Below are 17,900 nucleotides of genomic sequence, written 5' to 3'. Positions count from 1 at the left end.
CGGCAGGATCCCCCCGGCCGCAGCACTTACCCCGCCATCCTCCCTCTGCCGCTTGGCTCCTTCGCCCGGGGCACCACTCGCGCTTTCAGCCCGCTGCCCTGCCGCTGGCGGGAGGAGTCCTGCCTGTTCCTCTGCCCTACGCCGGGACCGAGCCCGGCATCTCCCGTTTGGCCCCGGGGCACGGGCAGCCCGCGGTCGGGACGCTGCCTCCGGCCGTCGGCACCGCTCGGGCTCCCCGCGGCGGCCGCGGAGCCGCGATCCACGTGGAGGGCTGCGGGGAGGGGCCGTGACGGTGGAGGGGACCGGGACGCTGGGGACAGGCCGTTCGCCGTGCCCGCCGCCCCCAGGGCAGCCCCGCGGCTCCGTAGCCGCGCCGAGCCCCCGGCCCCCGGCTCCAGCCTAGCCGCCGAGTCCGGTCGGCAGCGGGCGAAGCCCAGGAGGACGGCGAAGGTGAGCGGGAGGAGGCTGGCGGCAGCGCCCCGCATGGTGTCAGCCGGTGGCGAGGGGAGACGGGCGGTGCAGAGCGCTCAGAGCCCGGCTGGCATCCCCCGGCGGGCGCGGGGCAGGGGGGACCGCCGGCTCTCCGCCCCCGCTCACCGCCCCATCCCGTTCCGGGACTCCGACGGGACCTGCCGCCCACCGGGGCCGGGGGCGCAGAGAGCAGTGCTGAGGCAGGGGAGAGGGCTGCCGGGCGGCCCCCGCAGGAGGAGGAAGAGGAGAAGGGCGGCCGGCCCCGCTCTCCGGGCTGCCAGCGAGATCCCGCGCTCCGCAGGCAGCTCCAAGCACCTTCGCGCCTGCCTCTGGCACTGGCAGCGCCTGGAGGGGATGGAGGGTTTTATTTTTGGAAACCTCCCCCTTTGTGTCTTTTTGATGCTGACATCCCCCCTCTCCAGAGGACACGGCTCGGCCCCCCTTCTTAGGAGAGGAGACATTCCAGCAACACCCACTTTGGCAAAGGGAAACAAACTACAACAGAGAAGCCTTAACCCCTGCCTGGCCAGGGAGACCCGGCCGCCGCCGGCCCGGCAGTCGGCGTGCAGCCCCCGCAGCCCGCCCCGCCGCCCGGCCCGCAGCGACCCGCCGGGCCCCGCCGCAGCTGGGAACGCTCAGGAAAGGTGGAGCGACCCGGGCTTTGAGAGCACGCAGCAGAAGACGCGGTGCCAGAAAAATACACCGCTGCCCCTCCGTGTCTGGGGACTTGTGGAGCTGCATCAGCACCACTAGCCCTCTCGCTGTTCTGGATCGCATCTACCAGGAGAAAGGCGCGGCAATGGGAAGAGCCTTGTTGGGCATCCCACGCTGGCTCCAGAGCTCTTAGATCCTCTCGACCCATTCAGGGTTTTATAATCTTCCTTGTATAAGTTCAGGCTAGAAAAGGACCCACCTATAAGCCCCAGGTCCTTCAACCTGAGATCTTTCAGGAGACATATTCCAAGAACTTAGAGTAGATGCTCATCCTTCCCCCCATCTGCCTCTGCTTGAGTACCAAGAGATCGAGGGAGAGCTTTAAATGACTGCTTTGCTTTATATGTGCTGAGAAAGACTGAGAGAAGAATAGGAGGAGGGAGAACAGGGGCACAAATCTCCTTTCAGCCACACACATCAGCTTAACCTCATGCTCTGCCGCATCTCTACAGATCTTTGCTGCTCTTGGCCATCTTGGGCAAGGAGCAAATCCTCCCACTGGAATGCAGGCACTGTTCTTTATTTGGGGTGGGCTCATTCCAACCCACAGAAGCATTGGTTACTTTAGTGGGTGACTAGAGGCCTCTTGCTGCATCTCTACATGCAAAGAGACATATTAGGGCACTGCAAGTGCCCACAGGAAGGAGATACTCACCAGGTTCTGTGCCTGCAGTGGGTCCTGTGGTGACCCTGAGTGCAGCAGCTGGATGTCTGCAGGAGAACACAAGGAACTCTGTGTGTGCACAGAGTGATCCTTCAGGGGCACCTTTACATCTGCCAGCAGCTTGCAGGGTAGGGGCTCCTTCAGCCAGCTGCTGCAGCTCAGCCACTGGGTTTAAAAGGCAAATTGTCATATCAGTCCATGATTCTATCTGATTTCTTTCGTCCCTTTTGATCTGTGGGGTGACCGCAACAGAGGACTACTGGCTTCTCTTCTGTGCCCACTGCTTCCCCAGCCCGTTACAGCCCCACCCAACTGATGCTCCTCTCCCTTCAACCTCCTACTACAGGTGCTGCCTTCCCTGGTCCTCACCAAGCTGTCTGCTTTCCAACAGCTTTGTGGCAGAGGGGTCTGTCCAGCTCACTCATTCTATCTCTCCAGCCTCCAGCAATTGTACTCCTAAAGCCTCTCCTATTTGAAACCAGTGGTTCCATCTCCCTTCTTCTCACTGCCCCTCACCTTTTATACTTTCTCAGACCACAGCCACCTCCTTCTTGGGATAGGAGCACTGCTGCCTGTCCTCCAGCATGCAGAGGAGCTGGGAAAGGAGCAAAAGCATGGGGAATGGATCCCCCTGTGGAAGCATGCTGGGTCTGGAGTGGAGCAGGACCTCAGCACATTCCTTCTGGCTGGGGATGGCAAGTGAGGGAGATGGAAGGTAACCACAGGTGAGCAAGTGTGACCAGAATAATGGGCAGAGTGGGTTCAGGCTTCACCTTGGTGCTGGCAGCTGAAGGGCAGGCAGAAATTTCAGAGGGTGCTTTGGCACTTCCTGGGATGCAATCAAGTTACTTCTGTGTCCTGTCAGGGCAGAGACAGTCGCTTGGGCAGGGGTTTGCATGGCGGTGGATGTCACAAGCAATGCCCACTAACAGCCGTGGCTTGTTTCTTTGTTCTGAGGAAGAAGAATGTCCTTTCCATCCTCACCTAATTACTTTCTTATGCAGCAGTGGAAAGAATGCTAATGCTTGTGCCTAAACCTGACACGAGAAAATTATCAATGCCATAAACAAAGCCATAAACAGAGCAGCCAAGAGCCAGGATAGTGCTCAAAGCCAGAACAGAAGACCCCAGAACAGGGGGCACAAGTGGATTCCTCCTTCCCAGAGGTGTTGGATCACCCCAGAGAAGAAGGTGACTTCAGCATCCCCCGGGGACAGCATGTGCGCAGGAGCCTGCATTTGGGGCACCAATGGTAGTGGGGCTCCGGGAACTTGTGCCCCCCAATGAGGCTGAGCAATGAGATGTGCAAAGAGAGCCATCAGCAGCCCCCTGGCACCTCTTGCAGCCACCCCTGGCTGCGGTGGAGCCTGGCCCAGGGAGTTGGCATCCCTTCTCAAATCAGCTTAGCTCTGTGTTTACAGTAACCCCCTGGAGCTGCGCACTGAGCTCCTTGCTGCCTCACACAGGCAAACACTCCTTAGCTTTTCAGGGATGTGCTGATGCCATTTGATCCCACGGGAGTGCTGCAGCAGAACAGGGGCCAGCTGAGGGCAGTGGCCCCCAGTACCCCACCTGAGGGCTGTCTGGCACAAGGAGCTGAGGGCACAGGGGTTACTGGCAGGTGCTCTGTGGCTCATATTTGGCTATTCCCAAAACCAAACCCATTAGAAAAGGGGAGAGACGGGGGGTGTGGGGAGTCCTAGTGCAGGTTGGGCTTCAGCATGAGGCACAGTGGGGGCTCAGCAGTCAAACATGAAATACCTCATTGCTCAGGAACTCACACAGGCAGAGTGTGGATGGTTGGGCTGCTTGCTTCTGAGGTCAAGCCCGCACTTGGGAAGAGAAATCAGCAGCAGCAGAGTGAGGATGGGGCAATAAGTTGGCAAGCAGGGTTTGACAGCCCAGCCCCCAGCAGCAGGGAGCACAGGGCACCTCTGGGGACATGACCTTCAGGCGGGCAGTTCAAAGGGCTTTTTGCTGCCTCCACTTCCCTTAATTCACCATGTGACCTTCTAGGTGACAGAAATGGCACCAGGGGAGAGTCCCAGGGCAGACACAGTTGCAGCACCCCTATAAGTCCGTGCTTTCTAGGGCCAGGGCACTGAGCTGAATGAGGCAGACCTGGCAGCCAGTTCAGAAAGCGAGGGGCTCGTCAGACCCTGCAGAGAAGAAGAGCAAGTGTGGCCTGCATTGATGACACTTCTCACCTGCTCGCTCTATGGCAGGCAGGGTGGGGTGCTTGGGCAGCTGAGGATCAAAGCCACAGGGCCAGAGACAGAGGGGTCAAAGCAGGCTGTGACATGGAGGGACAAGGATAAGTCACACCATCTTGAGCCCTCTCAAAGGATAGGGAGAAGGGACTCTTCAAGGCTGTGCTGATGGGGGCCCCTCTGTGCTAGGCCCCCTCACACCTTCATTATCGCACCCATGAGATACCATTGGGTCCACACCAGCCCTGCACAATTCCCTTGGGGTGCTAACACCTGGGAGCCATGCCTCCAGGGCCAGTTGGTCCCCAGATGTGGCTCCTGGCACTGTATCCCTTCGATTAATTAGCCCCTTTTCTTCCTCTTCAGAAGGGTTCACAGCCCACATGTGCTTCTTCCTCTGCTGAGAGCATACCCGTAACACACTGCAGATGGGACACATTCCATGGATTCAGAAGCTGCCTGCAGCTCCCGCAGAGGAAGAAGGAGTGCTCCCATTGCTCAGGGCTCAAGGGCAGGGGAAGGTTGGCCAGGCTCACTGGCTTAAAAATCGGGGTGTGGAGCCAGCCTTGTAGAGGTAGAACTTACAGCTTCCCTGAAAAGAGCCGTGTCACACCAGGAGGAAGAACATGGCAGCTGGGCCAAGAAACAATTTCAAGGCAGCAATACAGAGAGATCTCTAGAGAGGATCTCTGTAACCATGGGTATCAGAGAAGCAGGAAAAGCAGCTTCTGAATTTGCAAACACAGCCAGCAAACCCTCCATGGACAGCATTTCCACCCATTGCCTTTGCCATGAGATACACACAACTCAGCACACCCATATTTATGGACACCCAGGGAAGTAGACATTCCCACCCAACAGGCAAGCCACTACAGCAGGACACACATCCTGGCCCTTCAGCCACCTCCACACACTCATGGTGTGTCCCTCAGAGCCTTGGGGACATCTTGGCTTCTCCCTGGAAGGTGCCCACCAGCAGGCAGCTGAGAGCTGTGTAAGCAGTGGTTTGTTGTCAGAAAACAGAAGAGAAATTGTCCAGTTCCTAGTCTAAAGCCAAGGCTTGCTGGTTTTACTATTCCTTCTGCTTTCATTTAACCAGGGCAATCTCTGAGATGGAGGCACAGACCAGGCAACTGGTGTCCTACAACTGGATTTCCTGCTCATGCTGTTGTCTAAGCATATGTCCATGGATTACCAAGGGCTGAGACCATATGCTGAGAAAGAGTTTACAAGAGAAGACAAAGACATGCTGCTAGGAAAAAGAAACCTGGAGAGAATGATCAGGTGGCAAAACCCAAGGGATGGGAGTGCAGAGTGAGGCAGAGAGGGGATTGCTGTGGGCTACTGCTGTAGAAAGGCCCTGGTTGGGCTGGCTACAGAGTACAGCTGGTTCCTTATTTATCCATCACACTATGTAGAGCCTGTTTGGCAACTCCTCAGGAGAAAAAAAAAAAAGAATGCTCAGTTTGAATGTGACTCATGCAGAGCTACAGCAGCTCAGGGGAGTCTGTTCATTTATAATTAATGAAGTCCTGTTTGAAATGATCTGACTGCAATCTTCCCTCTTCCCAATGAGGCTGGTCTGGCCTCTCTGCTTCTTCAATACCTGTGGCTGGAACTGCATGTGGCAGTGAACATGGCCTGAAAATCAGGAAAGCCCAATCGTGCCCAAAGAGCACGGAGGCTGCCCTGACCAGGAAATCCATTCCATCACATGTTCTCTGTGGAGCAAGCCTGCTCAGGACATCAGCCGGATGGGGGATTTCAGCTGCTCCACTCATTTGTCAGCTGTCCTCACTAAGGAAGGAAAAGGAAAGGGAAAGGGAAGAAGGAAGCAGAACATCTTGCCATTTTTATGGGTTGTGACCCAAGAAGAGGGAGGTCAGGGCACTGCTGAATACAGTGGAAAGGGGCCTGATAGTGAATTACCATAACCTTCTCTTCCCTTTTCACTGGGGTCTCAATGCCAGGAGGCTATTCCTGTGGCAGCTATTGAACATCAGCGTGCCACAGACTGGAAGGGAACAGGGAAGCAGGAACTGCAGCTTGAGGGTGTGCAGGGAGCCTGAGGTGCTCTCCTAAGTGAAAAGTCCCCCTTCCTGGTGTCTGGTACAACTTCACAGGCAGCACTTCTGAACGAAACCACAACCTGTAGAAAATATAAGAGATGCAAACCAGCTGATCCAGCAGTGAGGAGAGAAGAAACCAGGCAATGCCCAGACTGTGATGAAGAAGCTCTTCCTGAGAAATTCCTCCCATGCTGAACTTCTTAACAACAAAGAGATCAGAAAAAAACCAAACTTGAATCAAACTTCAAATTCTACAGAGTGTTTGCAATTAAAGTAGTTTCATTCTGATTCCAAAGCAGGCTTCCTAAAAAACAATTAGTTTCCTTCAGGTTGCTGTTCCTTCCTTAAGAACCTCATCGTGGCTGCCCAGGGCATGGGGAACTTGGACTTCAAGTTCTTCAGCTTTGCATAGCAGAGTAAAACTGATGATGGTAGATCCTGAAATAAGAATGATTGGTGGGGGTGATGTTATATTTGCATATTAGTGTGATTACTCTGCCATCCTGAGATTGTGGGCTCACACCCATCACAGGATTTTAAATGCTTTCCTACCAGTTTGGGCACTGCAATCACGGCATGAGCTGTGATCTCAGCTCTTTGCAATGCAATGATTTCAAGGGGATGTTTAATAGCTTATTAATAAATGAATCTTAGGGAACTGAAAAAAGTGGCAATTATTAGGTGGCATGTGTTAGAGCTTAAATAGTCATCAGGCAGGAGACTAATGCATTGACACTTTACAGTCCCATTGGGTAATTATTGGGATTAGGCTGAGTACCCGATTTCCCAGCTATGACTTCATAGGCTGGGAATCCAGCTCTCTGGTGACATCACAGCTCCACGAGTCTCCCTCACTAGTGGCCGTGCTGACTACTGTCAGGCAGTGACTACATATAGGTGTGGCACACAGCCTTAAGATAGGACCCACACTCTTACAGGAAATAAGAATAATGATGAATGGGAGTCTAACAAAGAAATAAATGCATGTCAGCTGCAGAGAAGACAAGCAAAGCCCCCTTTCTTACCACACCACGTCAGGCCATAATCTTCTGAGAAACACAAGGAGCTTGAGATGGGGAAGCATCCACTTCCCACCCAGTCAAGGGCCATGCCAGGCACAGAAGTCCATAAAATGATTAAAGAGATGGCATTCGTGATTCTCCTGCCTCTCCCAGAGGAGTTTGGAGCTAAAGACAAAAGCAGGGACAATGTTCTCTGATGATGATGATTACCTCTATGCTCAGCTCTGGCCTGCATTTTCAGGCTTTGCCTCTGCCTTCCCACCCTCTCCCCTTTCCTCGTTTCAGCCCCTCTGAGCAGGCAAAGAAGACTTGCACAGCTCAAGCCCAAGGCAGTGCAAACAGCACAGAGGCCACCTGCTTTCTCTGGAGGCTGGCAAGCCCTGACAGCAGAGGTGGCAGCTGGGGAAGGCAGCTGGAACCATCGGCGTGGGAGAGACCCTCTCCTTCCTCCCTCCCAGAGCCAGGCTCTCTGCATCCCTGATCCAGGGGAAGCTCCTGGAGGGTGGCAGGACTGAAGGAGCTGGGGAGCTCCTGATATTTCTGGGGAACATCCCTGCATCAACAGCACCAGGTCAGAGCTGCCTGCTTTGAGGCAGTGCAAGCTGGGCTGCTCCATGGGCAGCTCCTGCTGCAGAGGATCAGGAGGAAGGCAGGCAGGGTTACAGAGCAGGAAAGTTCTTCTCCAGCCAGGAGTGCAATCTGGGATCAGATGAAAATGAACCAACAGCACAAGCTAGCCTTATGCCCACTGTAAGGGACATTAGGATGCTGAATGCTCCTGGCTGGGCACAGAGGATGGCCAGGGCCACCCCAGGTGGCAGGAAAAGTGCTGTCTCTGGGGATCCCTCTCAATGCCACTTTGATTTCTTGTTCCACAAGGGGTTGGGACCCATATGGCCCCTGGCCTGAGTCACCCCGACCTTGCTGCCCACTTTAAGGAAAGGCAGCTGCTCCTATGGCAGGTTGCTCTCAGTCAGGCTCTGCTTCCTTGCAGGTTTGGCTGGATCTGTGGGAGATATGCAGGGTATGAACATCACTGACAAAAGTTTTAGGCTACACAAATGACTGAGAGGTAACAGTGGAGCTAAAATCCCATGTGAGAGCAAGTCTGGGGACCTGGGGAGTAGAACAATAGGCTATGAGCACAGACCTCATATCTGAGTCCTCAGGCACCATGTGTAACTGAGTGGTGTGGTATCAGCACCTTGTGTCCTGCCTCCAGGGCTGCCTGTCCTTCCCACACCAGAGAACTGGTGCCCCTCTTTGGTAGCCCACTGCTGCCACCAGTCCTTCCCCTGGGGCTGTGCTTCTCCTCAGCACAGCTTTCAGAAACCAGATCCAGGCCCAGCAAGACACCTTTCCCAGCCCAGAAGGAACACCTGCTTTTCAGGACAGCAGTGCATGTGAAGTTTGGCCCAAGGAAGCAGCTGCCCACTTATTTCAGTTGCCATGGCATTGCCAGCAGGGAGGGGCTCTGACCTGCAGTGCCTCCCAGACCATAGAGCTCCTGGGGATGTCAAGAGAGATCACAGAGGCTGGTGGCCAGCTCTAGCCTTCTCACCAGGACAGGTCCAACCAAGTCCATTGCACCCCAGGGATGCATCTGTGTTACCCATACAAGCAGGGCAGAAGCTCCAGTGACAGCTCCAGTGCTGCTAAGCAGAGCCTGGGGCTGAGGGATATTCTGGCTTGTCCCTTTCTTCCCTCGCAGTCTGACTCTGAGTTGATGTGAACTACAGCTGACCTACAGCTCTCTGCCTCACCTGTCCCTGCCCTAGTATCCATATCCTATATGGCATCAGCCCCTTGGCCCCCGCTCAGTTCAAGCCTCCAGCTGGCTTTAGAGCCACTGCTAGAAACATTATAGCACACCTGTTCTTCAGATGAGGGTTTACAGCCAAGACTAGCACATCTGGATTGTAAAATAGACATTTGGAAGTTTATCAACATGTTTCCAAACAGTCTAAGTATGGCAGAAACCCCGTCTGGTCACTTTAGTGGAGGAAGCAGCTGGGCTGCAAGGATGGTTTGGTGCCCTTCTCATGCCTCATGCAGGTTGGGCTGAGCCTCTCCTCCCTCCCACCTTCCTCTAGAAACTGAACTGCCCCTTCCTGACACTAGTGGTCCAGGAAGCTGTGTCAGCAAGGCTCTAGGAAGGAAACAGGGAAGTGAAATCCAGTTCCCTTCCCACCCCAGAACCCGCTGACGCAGCTACACAAAGCCTAGACTTCAGCCAAATGTCTCCCAGAAACTCCACGTGCTCAGAAAATGGATTGTGAATCGGCGCCATATGGGTTGGGAGGGGGTAACTGATTCCACCAACTCGGTCCTGTGCAAAGCTCAGCTGCCAACAGGCTCCAGGGCTTTTGTCTCAGCAAAGTCCTGATCAGCAGCAGCACCAAGCTGCCACTAATGGGTTTGTCAGCACCGAGCAGATCTAAAGGAGGAGCGGGCCCTACTGCCCTGAGTGCTTCACGTGCACAGCCTCTCTCATCGTCCTTGTTTCTCAGATGTGCAGCACTCACACTGGTGCTAACAACAGACCTCCCACATAAGTGTTCAGTAACACACCCTACAGATTTTGGTCCCTTTCCAGTCATCCCACACCAACAGAAATGCAGCCGATACTTTGGGGAGTGGGTGACAGAGCAAGAGACACACACAGCCTGTGAAGCTGAGAGGGCAGGAGGTAGCTCTAGCCCCAGCATGCAGGAGAGCTTGGTAATGTGGTGGTTGTTTCCCACAAGATCTTCAGATGGTCTGGGCCAAAGTTAATCAGCAACTGATTAACAATCCTCTCATCTCCTTGCATTTTGACAGTCCACCTGCAGGCGAAGGTAACGTTCCTGTCCTGAAGTGCTGACTACCATGCTCTCATCACCCCTGAAAGAGAAACCACTCTGCTAACGTAGTGGCTGAGCAATGTTGGAGACCACTGAGCCATCTGGAGACTGGGGCAAACATAGGTTCTTCTATCAGCTCCACCCCAGTGAATATCTTCCCTCCCAAACTCATGTGCTCTCAGTAATATTGAACTGCCTCTTTAGGCTCACTAATTCAAAGTGGCTCCAAATTCAGGAAGATTTAATGGAGGAGCCTGGGGATAGATAAAGGTGTGAAGGTCAGGGGTTACCCCAAAGCTTCAAACAGTGTGCCTGTAGTGATGAAGAAACAAATACATTTCTATGGTGCTTTGCACTCAGTCATTTTCTATGTTTTTATTTGTTTGTTTTAAAAACTTGGGGGAAAAGTGGAAAAGAGACCGCCCTACACACCCACTCTGTGTTTGCCCATATACCTTGCTAGGCCCTCTGGTGCTAGAGTGAGCCACATTGCATAGAACAAAGGGCAGGAGAAAACACCTGAATTAATGTGAGGGGTGTACACAGGTCACTGCTTAGGGGGGAGCACCATGTTTTGCTGCTCCTACCACTGAGCACATATCACATTGTCTGAAGTCCATCCCAGGGCCCAGTTCTACTACTGGATTCTTCTTCCATGGGACTTGAGAACCAACAAAGTTGCTAGAAGGAGTCCAGGTTAAGAGGCACTGCAAGACATAATAGAGAAGAACAGGTTGGAAAATAAGGGAATGGGATTCAAAATACCATTTGGATCTTGCCAAGCAAATCCCCTTTTGTTTCTGCGTGTGCCAGGGGGCCCATCTGCCCAGACCATTACAGATGGTGTGTTTTTACTGAGAGAGGAGGCGGCATAACTTCACATTTCTCATTAAATTGAGCTGGTCTCCTCTAATCCTACAGGTCAATGGGTGTGTTGTCTCTTCCTCCTGGCCATAAATCTGACCCCCACCCCAGGCCCTCCCTCCCTGAGGCAGGCAGGTCCTGCTCATGACAGCCAGTGCTTTGTTTGGCAGCTGAGCCAACACTTCCTCCCAGGGGAGAACATAACCCTGTAGAGGCAAAGGTCAAGTGTGCTCTTCCCAAAGCCTTTGCCACTTAATCCAGCCTGAGATCTCACAGCCAGCACAGAGCTTCTCTCAGGTCTGGGAACACTGTGGGCAGAGGAAGGCACGCACCTGAGGCACAGGTGTAAGTGCAAACATCTGTCCTTTACCACAAGTTTTCAGGACACCAGCAAGGAGGCAGCTAGGAAAACAAACCCCCACCAGATACCTCATCCCTGTTTTGTGAAATAACCCGGCCCTCACCCTGACCGGTTCAGGCCTAATGCCAAAGACAGCCGGGTGGTGCCTGACTTCCACAGCTGCTTCACAGCCCTGCCTCCCGCTGGCAGGCATGGAACCGAGCCAGTTTTACCACTGTGGGCCCAGCCGAGGTGGCTTCCAAAAGCACTCTGCTGTGCCCTGGGTGCTCCTGCCCTGAGGTCTCACCACAGCCCTTCAAGGACTGGCACAGGCAAGGGACAGGTGCAGGACTCCACCACTCTGTTTTCACAGTGAAGGTAAGGAGGAAAAAGTTCCTACTGTCCTTGCCTCAGCCTGCTGTGAACCTCTCAGCCAGAGCCAAGCAAGCAGGCTGTCCTGGCAGGGGAGATGATTCCCTGGTGCTCCCCCACACACTCACAGACTGGCTGAGGTGGGATGTGACCTCTGGAGAAGGGCCCAGTCCCCTCCTCAGGCCAAGATGCTGGAGTTGCATTCAATTGAGTTTTTGAACCCCTCTAAGGATGGAGGCTCCACAGCCCCCCTGGGCGACTTGCTCCAGCACTGTTAATGCTTTTCTGACCTTTAACACAGGTGGCCATCCACCAACGTTGCTGTAGGGTTTGGTCACCATGAGAGGAGGCAGAAGTGCCCCTCCTGGGGATGTGTCACTGCAGACCCACACATGCTTTTAGCTGTACTTGCTGGCTTCAGTCCCAAGGGGCTCCCTCAAGGCCCAGGCTGGCCAAGAGGCTAAAGCCTGGAGCCTCCTTCTCCCTGACCGTGCAAACACAGTGACAGCAGGTCCAGCCCTGGCCACTTCCCCGGTTTCTTGCTTTCTGTTCAAGACAACTGAAGTAGGGGCGGGGAGCAGGGGACATCACTTGGGAGGAAGACTTTCTTCTTTCAGAGTTGATTGCCTCTAAGATTTAGGAGGATTAACTCTTCAGCCCCTCCATAAACACCAGACTACCCCACGGCCACCCTCCCTTGCAGCTCCTGCAGCCAGCACAGATCCACGATGATCCCAGGTAAATGGTCTGTGCCATTTTACCTCCTGCTGTTTTCTGGTTCCCATTATCTCTGCAGAGCTGATGACACTTTAGACATTTTATCTCCCTGGAGGCTTTCTCTGGAACTTTAAGTCTGACTTATGCAACATGTCCTGATGTCCTGTTCACCCAAGCTCACCTCTGGCTTGTTAACACCCTGGCTGGCCAAGGACCCTTCCCTGCCTGCCAGCAGATCTGAACCAGGCTGAACCTCTGCACTCACCAGAGTTAAAGCTTTGGCAACCTTCTCCTCCTACCCCTTATCCTCTTATTCATCCATGGTCCTTTACCACAGCAGCCTCTTCCCACAGGGGTCCCATGCCCACAGACCTGCCCACGCAACTGCCAAGGAAACCCCAGGGGCAGACAAACCCCAAGGCAAACCCAATTAGCAGCTGTCAGGTAACACTTCCAACACCTTGGAGTGGTTATTAACCCCAGCTGCTGGGAGGGCATCACCAGCTTAGCATCCCTTCCCAGAGCACAGGATTTTTCTGGTGGGGAGCACAGCCTCTTCCCAGCTTTGTGACTTCTGCTCTTGTTAGAAACCAGTTCATAAACACAAGAGTTTGGGAACCAAACAGCTCTTAACACTTATCACTGCCTGCCCCCAGAGACAAGTCTAATTCCAAACTACAGTTACAACACATGTATATCTGTTTGCAACACCTCATTGGAGGAATTAAAAAGTGATGATGATACTGTACTTGGGACATGATGACAACTGCTTCATCCAGCCAAACAAGACTGAGGCCAAGGCTGGTCCAGCCTACTAAATGGTGCTTGAGCTTCAGGCTGGGCATGGTACCAAACACTACAGTGGAGCCCCTCTACACGGCCCCTGGACATCCCTGTACTTGCAGGCCTGGAGACCTTTCCAAGCTTTTCTCCATTATCCTGCTATTTCTTTTCAGTCTGTTTCTTGCTCCTTGTCCACACTGCCTGCACAAGCTATTTTGCAGGAAGAAGGGTCATCTCTCATGAGCTGTGTGTGTTGCAGCAGTGTGAGGTGGGGTGAACAGCCTCTGCAGAGCAAACCTTCCACCTCTGTGTTGTACTTGGAGGCACTGACAGCGCTGGTGTTCTGGGAAGGGCAGTCCTCTGTCCAAGCCAACCCCTGCCATCACACAGAGGGGAAGGTGACAGTGCTAGAACCTGGATGCCCCACACATTCCCTCCTAGACCTTTGCAGTGCTCACATCCAGCCAGGCCCACCAGGGCAGCTGGACAGGAGCCCTGCAAAACCAAGCAAGCCTCCACATAGCGGCCACTGAATTTACATCTGAAGCCACTAACAAATGAGGTGAAGGAAAAGTCTGGAACAGTGACCAAGCTTGGGTTTGAGTCCTGACTCCAGAGCAGCTGGTGCAGTCTGGCAGGCAATACACAACTCAGCTGTTGCCAACACCCTTGCTGAGCTGGAACTTCCTCCACTGTTCCCACAGGCCAAGTGTCCCATTTCACCTCCTTGAACTCCTGCAGTCCCCACAATTGAGATAGAGGAAGAACCCTCTGCCCCACTCCCAAAGCAGATTTTATGCATCCAGGGTACAAGAGGGTAGTCAAGACCAGCTGCTCAAAGTGGTTTGCAGTGATCCACCACAGCTGAACGCCCTCAGCCCCAAATCATAAACCCTGAGACCCCAAGAAGACATCACCTAGAGCACATCAGATCTTGTCATGCTGTGAGCTTCCCTCATAACATGGCTGCCCCTTCCCATTCCGCTTGCAGAGCTAGGGCAGGCTTTCTTCCAACTGGATGCCATCCAGAGCCTCCACTGAGGTCCAGAGAAGGGAGCAGGAGGTTCTCCAAGGGGGTAGGAGAAGGGACAAGAGACCACAGCTCAGGGGGTTAAGGTGGCATTGTAAGAACCCAGCACCTGTGGGTGGTGGGGTGAGAGGTATCACAAGGTCAGACTTTTCTATTGCTAAAGCTTCAGAGATTTCTCTTTCCATCTGCCTTCCCACCATCTGCTGGGGCGGCTGCAAGGGAGAGGAGGTTTGCAAGGGTCACTCTTGGGCCAAAGCAGATGGAAAGGACCTGCTGTGAGTACTTTCCTAGACACGGGCCAGACAGCTGCAGTGTGCCCCCCAGCCCTGCTGACGGCTCACCAGATCACCCAGCGCACGGAGTGCCACGGTGAAGGAGCTGGCTCACAACTGCACGCTGCCCTGGAGGCTTGCTTGCAGTGATGAAGGGTCTGCAGCTGTACGAAGCAGTGAGTTAACAAGCTGTTTAAGTCCTTCCTTGGAGACCTGAAGAAACAGATGCTGCCAGGAGCTGGTCTCTTCCCCTCCTGGGGATGATCCTTCAGGTCAGAGATGTTTTTTCTTGGTGCTCTCTGAGGGGTAAAACCAGCAGAACCTCTGCTACCCAGAGCTCCAGCTTCTCCTCCCCCTGAGCCTTTGAACCCTTTCCAAATTTCTCAGCTCTGCAGGCTTCCAGACCTCGCCTGCTGCAGACCTAATTAACTCTCTTGTTCATTTATGGTCTTTTGTCACTAAAGCAAGTAATTGGTGCACACAAGCAGCAGATCCTCGTGTGCTCACATGGACCTGACTGCTCCCTTTGGTCTGCTGGGGAAGCCCTCTCCTGCTCACCAAGGGTGCCTGCAGTCCTTCTCTGTGGCCAGCCACTTCAGGATCATCTATGGAGGGCACGCTGCCTCCATTTCCAGCAAGCTCTCTCAGTACTTTTGCAATCAGAAGACACAGATTGTCTCAGGACACGACACCTTGGAACTCAAGCAAGTCTAGACCGTGGACTGCACCCTCCCCTTCTCCCTAGCACCAAGAAGCCCCTCGGGGTTTCTCACCGTGTGCTGTTGTTGGCTTGGTGCCCATGCACACACACTCGGAAGCCTCCAGTTCAGTGGGATGGTGCTGCCACCAGGGCTGGCAGGGACGCTGCTGCCACAATAGTTACTGCATTGGTACTCACTCGAGTTTGCATACAGCCAGATGCACGTAAGAACGTGACCCCACTGCTCTTTTACCACCACCACCACCCTCAGTATTCCCTCTTACCTCTGCCACCACAAGGATGGAGAAGAGCAGAGAGGGGCAGGGCCCTTTCACAGGGGGGTAGCTTGGCAAGATTATCCTAGGGCTCCTGGACCAGACAGCTCTTCAGCCTTTGGAAACCTCCCTTGCCTTTGTTCCTTGGCCCTGTAGGGTCAGGGGAAGGGATCCCAATGAACATGTTTGTGCTGTTCTTCTTAATAGGGTGTTGTGTAACACAGAGGGAAGTGACTACACCGGGGACCCCAGCTGAGAACAGAGACTTTAATCCTGCTGCCCAGGAAAAACTTGGAAAAAATACCTACATCTGTTCTGTTGCATTAGACTCATGGCTCAGAGGCTGACAGCTGACCCTGGCTGCTCATGATGCCAAGGTACAGGCCCTGCCAAACAATGCCCAGGGTAAAATGACCATGACTGATTGGAAAGGCAAAGGGCAGAGAAAACTGGGGAGAGTGCTCTCCCTGGGCAGATGGGAGAAGGCCAAGCCAGAGTTCATCAGGGAACTTCATCTTCTCCACTGCCATATTGACAGAGTGGAAGGAGCAATAGTAGAAGAGAAAAAGGCAGAGGATGAGATGCAGGGAGGGGCATGAAGGTGAGGAGGCAGAGAAGAACTACAGCTGCATCCACCTCTCCATGGGGCTCACCAAGGAGGAGCTTCAGGAGACAACCCTCCTCTTCAAACCTGTGCTAGGCTGAGAGCACAGAGGACAAAAGGCACTCTTTTATCTACAAGCAGGCTTCACGGCTCAAGAAGGGCATGGGGCAGGTTCTGGCCTCATGGAGCAGTGCACACCCCTTGCCATGAATCTGCCAGCTCCAGGATGTGTAAGAGCACAGGTGTGGGGCTCCCTGATGCAGTGCCACAACACAGTTCTCTTCCAGGCTCAGGCTTTGGCATCACCCCACACCCATACAATTCAGAGAGTGAAAAGGAAATAAGCTATCCAGCAAACAGAACAACAATACTGAAATTTGACTAACAGCAGACTCCTAGACACTCTGGAAACATGTCAAAGACTTCTCACCATATTTGGTGATACATCCACTGGGAACATGGTAAGTGCAGCATTGGGACCACAGGGCAGGAGGGAAAGCCAGTTCTCCATGTAGTCCTTCCTAGAGACACAGCAGGATGCTGAGGGGGGCCCTCCCCTAGATGGGAGGGGGTTTTCTGAAAGACATTAACACCCAGTTTTGTGAAGGATATGCCTGCTCCTTACTCATGTATTAAATTGACTCAAGCCTAATTAGCACAATATATATGACAGGATTAAAGCAGATTCTACCTTCTTCTTCCTGCCTAGGGCCACCAGCTACCAAACACTCCTTCTGGTCAGCATCCAGCACAGGGCAGTGGACAGCTTCAAGAAAAGCAGAAAAATACCTCTTTTCTAACTTCTGTCTGTCAGAGACAGGCTGTGGCCCTGAAGCAGGAATGTTTATTTGCTTTAAATCTTATTTAGCCATGGATGTTTTCATTATCCACATGCATGTCACACTCTTTTATCTGCCCTTAGGAGGATAGGCAGGAAAACTCACGCTTTCCTCAGTCCATCTGTGGAGCAGGCAGTTTTGATTAGCCACGTGCTTTTTGCCTTTCAATCCCTGCTGGCTGTCACTTTGACCTTGTTCAACAAGACAAAGGCATGAGAAGAGGTGTGTTTCCTTCAGTCTCTTATAAACTTCAACAGCACAACCGCATATCAAACTCTGTTCCGCTCCCCATCTCCATGGGCTACCTGCTCATGCAATCCTAAACCTCCAGTGCTAAACTGAGTACTTAAGAATCAGGGATCCTGCTGAGAAATGCAGTTGGAAGGTCCAGGTACCTTCTGACCCAGAAGCATTTCTGCACTAGAATCCAAAGATGCCTCTTGAGTGCAGCATCACCAGTGCCACGACTCTTTACCACCTTCCAACCCTCTGCTGCTGTTGACCAACCTGGTGCCTTTCCCTCTGCTCCTTGCACTGCTGGGAGCAGCCCTGGCAAGGGCAGAGCTTCAGGCCTGAATTAGCTCCACAGCATCAAGTGCATTACACCTCAGTAATGTCTTTGTTACACAGATCCTCTGCCTCTCCGAACTTGAAATGAAGCTCAGCCCTGCTCAGGAGGAGGAACCACAGGGGATGAGGCACAACAGAGACAGCTCCTTGAAGAAACATCCTTAGAGTGCTTTCCAAAGGCATTGCCAACAGGTTACTGACACCACTAACTGCCCAAGCCACCTCTACTCAAAACCAGCCTGATGCAAAGAGTATTCAAGGAAGGCACTGGCCTGTGCAGGGGCCACTTCAGGACAGTTGCCCCCCTGAGGGTGATAACAGGGTCCTTTCCCCTCCTGTCCCCAGAGCTACTGCACTGTTCCAGTCACCTACTGCCACTCATCCAAACTCACGTCAGCTTCCACTCTCCCAGGTTCTCTGGAAAGGCTAGAGGTGCTTGCAGTTAATTTTAAAAAGTCCATTCTGCTATAATGAGTCCTAAAAAGAGAATATCAGCTCTTTCTGTGCATCAGCTCAATTCTGGTTTCCCAGTCCACACATT

The 17,900-nt window shown here is 53.3% G+C and overlaps 1 protein-coding gene across 3 annotated transcripts in view; it reads right to left on the bottom strand.

Moving 5' to 3' along the window:
- LTBP2 (latent transforming growth factor beta binding protein 2) overlaps nucleotides 1–774 on the bottom strand; it is a 71,756-nt gene extending 70,982 nt beyond the window's left edge. For all 3 annotated transcript variants that reach the window (XM_084208392.1, XM_084208393.1, XM_084208394.1), the window contains exon 1: nucleotides 31–774. In XM_084208392.1, coding sequence (XP_084064518.1) covers nucleotides 31–485 — 455 coding nt within the window. In that variant the 5' untranslated portion in view covers nucleotides 486–774. The remainder of the gene's footprint in view (nucleotides 1–30) is intronic.
- Between the last annotated feature and the right edge of the window lie 17,126 nt (nucleotides 775–17,900).

Source organism: Fringilla coelebs, assembly GCF_963513975.1.
Source record: "Fringilla coelebs genome assembly, chromosome: 6".
In the NCBI taxonomy this organism is placed as follows: Eukaryota; Metazoa; Chordata; class Aves; order Passeriformes; family Fringillidae; genus Fringilla; species Fringilla coelebs.
The sequence above is the reverse complement of the archived record's forward strand: the minus strand, read 5'-3'. Positions and strand labels throughout refer to the sequence as shown.